The following is a 6016-nucleotide window of genomic DNA, read 5'->3' as shown; positions in this document are numbered from 1 at the left end:
GCACTATGCGTAAGCACTGTCGGTAAGTAGAATATTAAGCTACGGTCGGTAAAACCGAAAGTTAAAAATGTTCCCTTCCTTACCTTATTGAAACCCGGAAACAAATAATCAAAACATTGTCCTTGTCAACCATTGTCAACAGGAATATACGTAATAAATTCAATTGTTGTCAACAAAATATTGTTCAAACTGTAACAGTGGGTGAATAAACAGAAATAAGTGAGTTTATAAATAATGAAGTCGGCGAGAAAAAGAATTGCGAATCACAAAGCACTTTTTAAACAGCGAACACAAAAAGATGACAATGATGAACTCTCGTTTGAATTAATAATTTCTACGAGAAAATCCGGACAATTAGATATGTCAGGTCGTGGTCTCGCTGCAGGTACTTATCAAACTTCTTTTTTTTTTAATTTTAAAATTGTCACTGCATTTTTTTATTAATATAAACATACATAAATGTAAACAAATGTCAAACATAACCTATAAAATTCGATATAGAAATTTCTGAACAAAAAGAATTTTTGTTTATTTAAATAAATATTGTATTTTCGCTGATTATTATAAATTATCTTTATTTGTCAATATTCGTTTAATATTGATAAATAAATAAACAAAGCAGCACCATCGAAACTTTGCACAATTTTAAAAACAATGTTTATTTTTTTCTACCTTCTATTTATCGAATTTACATGTACTTTGAAATATTAACTTAAAGGTGAATTTTATATTTATTTAAAAATAAATAAAAGTAATCTATGTTATTTGTAATAATCGACAAAAAGAAAATATTCGTTTAGTAAAAATAAATAATAAAAATACTTTGCTTGGAAGTGAATTTTCTATATATATTTAAAAATAAATAATAAAAATACTTTACTTAGAAGGGACTTTTCTATTTTATTTAAAAATAAATAAAAATAATCTATGTTATTATTTTTTATAATAATCGACCAAAATAAAATATTCGTTTAGTAAAAATAAATAATAAAAATACTTTACTTGGAAGTGAATTTTCTATTTATTTAAAAACAAATAAAAATAATCTATGTTATTTTTAATAATCGACAAAAATAAAATATTCGTTTAATAAAAATACAAAAATATCGATATATAAAAAATATTTGTTTAAAATCGATAAATATTAAATTCCGCAAGAATTGTAAGCAGAAAAAACTAATACGAATAAAAAATAAAATAAATAAAAATTATATTATATTGATGGTAAATATTTTTCCAGTACCTGAAAAATTATGGACAATTAATGAACTAACGAAGGAGGAACTTGATAAACTTCGGAAGGAAATTGACTTTGAACAGAGTAAAGATTGTTGGTGGGAGCAGGAACCGTTTAGAATTTTAGATTTAAGTTCCAATAGTTTATGTTCAATTGATCCACGAATAAAAAATTTATTGGATCTCACTCTTCTTGACGTACGTGCAATTATAATTTCTCAATACTGAAGTATTGAAAAAAGTAGATTTTCTTCTAAAAATTCGACAATTTTTTTCCATTTCCCTAAAATTTTAATTTTTTTTTTTTTTTATAGAAACTATTTGTTTTGGAAAATATTGAAATAGAGAAAAAATATTCGTTCAATTTGACTTTCGAAATTTAACGAAAAAATTATTTTTTTATTGATTGTTATTATTTTATTTTAGCTCCATGATAATTTACTGGAAACTTTACCACCAGAAATAGAAAATTTACAAAATTTGAAAAATCTAAATATCTCCTTCAATAAAATAAAAACAATTCCACTCGAATTTTATAAACTCATCGAATTACGAAAATTGGATTTGAAAAATAATATTCTCACCGAATTGGACGAGGCGATTGGAGATTTAATTATGCTCGAGACATTGGTACGTAAGAAAGAAGAATGTAGAAATTAAATATATAATTAATTTATTTATTAAATTAAATTTTTTATTTAAGTAAAAGGGTAAATTTTCGTTTTTAATTTAGAATCTTTCGAGTAATAATCTAACTGATATACCTGGTGGAACTGGTTATCTAGTGCGGTTAGTTTCACTCGACTTGAGTCACAATTTACTCAGGGAATTGCCACCAGACATAACAAGCATGCGAGGTGCAATATTTTTTATTTTAAGTTTTTTAAGTGATAAACTTTTCACCTGAAAAACAATGTTTTAAAAGAAAATTTTTCTCTTTTATTTAGGACTGAAAAAATTAGACGCGAGTTTCAATCATTTAGATACGTTACCGCCTCTTGGCGAATTAAGAAAGATTGAAACTCTTCTGTTCGGTTCAAATAATTTAAAAACATTTCCCGATACTATTGGTTGCTCATCATTGCGGGAACTTCATCTAACAAATAACAATATTGCCGTAAGTTTCTTCTCTTTTTAAAATAAATTTTTTATTTTTAACTCCAACCACTTATTAAATTATATTTAATAAATAAAATAAAAGTATAAAGAAAATAATAGAAATGTAAATAAATTAATAAAAGTTTGAGTAAAATAATAAATTTGAATAAAAAATTAAGAATGCACAAGAAATCGAATTTTTAAAGAAAACATTTCTTTTTACAGGAAATTGAAATTTCGTGTTTGGAAGGAATGGGCCAATTGAAAACGCTTTTGTTAGGTGGCAATAAAATTGAAGTGATACCGGAGGAAATGATTAGATTGATAAATTTGGAGCATCTCGATCTTTCGCACAATAATATATCATCGTGAGTATTTTTTTTTATTTAATTTTTTCGAGACAATTATTTAAATTTAAATTTAAAATTATTTAAAAATTTTTTTCTGAAATTAATTTGCAGAATTCCAAATTGTATCGGTATAATGCCCAATTTACATAACTTCATTGTGGAAGGCAACAAATTGCAAAATGTTAGACGTGACATTGTTCAATTAGGCACTCCTCGAATATTACGTCATTTGCGACAAAGCTCAAACGCCAGCAATATTGAAATTCGAGACTGTTCCTCGCCGCTTTGTGAGGATGAAAATTTACCCGACAAGTGTGTATAAATATTTTTCGATTCTAATTAAATTGAATTGTATTTATTTATTTATTTTATAGATAAATATAAATATTTATTAATATTAACAAATAAATATTAATATTTTAATAAGTAAATAAATTTTTGTAAATAAAAATTATTAACACCAATTTCTAATTTGTTTAGGTACGCAATGAAAAATGCAAGACTTCTGAGTCTGATTGGCAAAAATCTGTCAAATATTCCCGATAGGGTTTTCAATGATGCGAAGGAAGCTGAGGTGACTTGCGTTGATTTAAGTCGAAATAGATTGCACGAATTATCAGATGCTCTCTCGCAAGTAACGACAGTCACCGATTTGAAATTAGCCTGCAATCAATTGATAGAAATACCCAATTGGATCGGTGTTCTTCAATATCTACAATTTTTGGATTTAAATAGAAATCGCTTGGTTTATTTGCCGGAAAATATTGCAAATCTCGAACGTCTGCGTGAACTGAACATATCATTTAACAAGTAAATTATTTCCAAATCTAATATTAAATCAGGGTTGCCACAGATTTATAAAAAAAAAAATAACTCTTATTACTCAGAATAAATTTTACAATTAAAGATATTCAAAAATGAATAAAAATAAATTATAAAAATTTTTTGAGTGATAAAAAATATTCTTTAGATTCAGGAAAAAAAGTCAAAATTCCGTCCGAAAATCAGAGAAAAGTGAGGAAAAAATAAAATCAAGTTTTTGTGGCAAGATATTATTAAATAATTCGAATTAGAAGATTAAATATTAATATTAATATTAAGGTCATTAAAATTAAATATTCGAATAGAATTAATTTGAATTATTACAAAAATGATTTTTCTTTTACAGATTCACAGAAATACCGGAATGCTTATACGAAATTTCGCATCTTGAAATTCTCACTGCAAATGACAATCAAATTAAAAATATTGACGTGCCTGGTTTGAGTAAATTACGAAGGCTCACAATTCTCGAGTTGTCTAATAATAACATTGCACACATTCCACCAGAATTGGGAAATCTAATACATCTCAGGTATATTTAAAAATAAGAAAAAATTCTTATTGAATATTGTTTTCTTTTTTGTATTTAAATTTTTTATCAAGTTTCGAATTGTGCTTAAATATTTTATTTACGCAATATTCGTGTAGTTTAGTAATTTTGTTGTTGTTGGTATAATTTTATTCATTTCATAGGCACACAAAAAAACAATATATATACGAAAGATTGGTAAATATTTGCAAGGAATTTTTGTTTGTGCAAATTTTTCAATTATGTTTAAGTTTGCATATTATATTGAATTTGAAAATCACTCACTTTTCCACTTGCTTTAGAAGTATGTTGCATTGTGCATGACACATTCCATAAAATTCAGAAATCAACCTGCGCTGCTGATGACGTTATTTTCATCGACATTTCCCATATTTATTTTGCATTCTCATCATTATTACAATGAAATATTCAATAATAAAATGAAGGTAAGATAAAATTTTTATTTACACTCCATTTCATAATTTGAATTTCAAATTAATTTCCTTTTTTAATTCTTATTAAATTATTTATTATTATTATTATTTTTTTTTTTTACAAAACAAGTTTAGGAGAAAAAAATGCTTTAATAATAATAATTATTATTATTATTATTATTTATTTATTTATTTATTTAAGTCTCATCCCTCAATTATTAGCTATTATTGTTTGTTAATATTATTGTTAGTTATTATTTAAATACATATTTTTGCTATTTATTATTTAATTTATAATAATTGAAAAATATAAATTTCAGGACTCTATCGCTTACCGGAAATTGCTTTAAACAACCGAGACAAGCAACTTTACTGAAGGGAACAGAAGATATTCTTTCCTATCTTCGTGACAAAATTCCTCGAACGTAATCAACGTAAATATTTAATTGAAAATATCTATTTATCAATAATTGCGAGAAAAAAATTGTTTCAAATTTCTTTACAAAAGAAACGGTGTGAAACAGTATTTTTTTAAAAGAAAATTCAATTTATGCTCAAAAAAAAAATTTTAAAGCTTACAATTTATTTTCTTATAATCGCGAAACATTATTTCGTTTGCTATTTGCAAATATTATATTTTTTTATTCTGCTAAATTATACACTACATTTATTTATTATTATTTTTCTATTTAATAAAGTTCGAGATAAATTTGTTTATTGTTGATAGATTTTTTTTCTGTATTTTATTATTTATATTACTATATTATTATTTATATTATTATTTATATTATTATATTATTATTAATATTATTATATTATTATTAATATTATTATTTATTTATTTATTTATTTGCATTTCTTTTGTGATGCTCTATTTTCCACACTCGCTTTAAATGTTGTTTGCCATTTAAAAATAAAATGTGAGTTTGCCATTATTTTAAATTTTGTAACTTTTGTTATAAAATTGTTAAAAAATTTTTTTGTTAAAATTTGAAATGTCAACAATTCTTTGTAAAGAAAACATTTCTACATCTTTTAAGTAAATTAATATTCGCTTTTTTTTATCAACGTCTGTATTATTGTAAAGACTTTCACGTAAATTTAAATTTTTTCATGAGTAAAAAAATGAGCAGTTTATCATTAGAATAATTATAAAGATTAAAGATTTTTTAGGCAATAAAAATATAAACAATGGATGCTAGAAAATATTAGAAAAACGATCGTTCTTATATTACAGTATTTAAATACAATTAAAGTATACGAAATAGATAAATAAATAAATCTAGTCGATTGTTATAGAAAAATGTATTTTCTTCAAAAAAAGGGTTTTTTTCAAAATTTTCTTAATCTAGTCATTTTTAAAAAATAAAATGTATTTGTATCGATGAAAAAATAAACTTAATAATAAATTGTATTTATTATATAAATGTTTTTTACTTTTAAATAATAATAATAATAATAATAATAATAATAATTAAATGAAATGACTTGAATTTCAAATATTCGAATTTTAGCGCTACCAACGCTACCAACAAATATGACAGTGC

The 6016-nt window shown here is 23.7% G+C and overlaps 1 protein-coding gene across 7 annotated transcripts; it reads left to right on the top strand.

Annotated features, from left to right (window-relative positions):
- Positions 1-100: 100 nt before the first annotated feature.
- On the top strand, positions 101-6001 carry LOC122500553 (leucine-rich repeat-containing protein 40-like). 7 transcript variants are annotated; one of them, XM_043609528.1, is made up of 12 exons: positions 101-385; positions 1241-1434; positions 1663-1866; positions 1970-2093; positions 2184-2353; positions 2560-2702; positions 2796-2996; positions 3165-3494; positions 3853-4038; positions 4200-4233; positions 4341-4481; positions 4790-4953. In XM_043609528.1, exons 1-12 carry the CDS (start codon positions 235-237, stop codon positions 4817-4819), a joined length of 1908 nt encoding a protein of 635 aa, XP_043465463.1. In that variant the 5' UTR covers positions 101-234; the 3' UTR covers positions 4820-4953. The 7 variants fall into 7 exon arrangements, 5 of the variants coding, with proteins under 5 accessions (XP_043465463.1, XP_043465462.1, XP_043465466.1 ...); XM_043609527.1 differs by having other exon boundaries at positions 4338-4481; XR_006301493.1 differs by lacking the exon at positions 4200-4233 and having other exon boundaries at positions 4790-4835.
- The last annotated feature ends 15 nt before the right edge of the window (positions 6002-6016 follow it).

Source organism: Leptopilina heterotoma, unplaced genomic scaffold (genome assembly GCF_015476425.1).
Source record: "Leptopilina heterotoma isolate Lh14 unplaced genomic scaffold, ASM1547642v1 Lhet_188, whole genome shotgun sequence".
Classification (NCBI taxonomy): Eukaryota; Metazoa; Arthropoda; class Insecta; order Hymenoptera; family Figitidae; genus Leptopilina; species Leptopilina heterotoma.
The sequence above is the reverse complement of the archived record's forward strand: the minus strand, read 5'-3'. Positions and strand labels throughout refer to the sequence as shown.

What these genes read in the sequence shown, in the direction of transcription:
- LOC122500553 (XM_043609527.1), top strand. Translation starts at nt 235, where the DNA reads ATGAAGTCGGCGAGAAAAAGAATTGCGAATCACAAAGCACTTTTTAAA. An exon ending in TAATTATGCTCGAGACATTG is followed by an intron (nt 1,867 to 1,969) that starts GTACGTAAGAAA and finishes TTTTTAATTTAG; the next exon opens with AATCTTTCGAGTAATAATCT. An exon ending in CTGAACATATCATTTAACAA is followed by an intron (nt 3,495 to 3,852) that starts GTAAATTATTTC and finishes TTTCTTTTACAG; the next exon opens with ATTCACAGAAATACCGGAAT.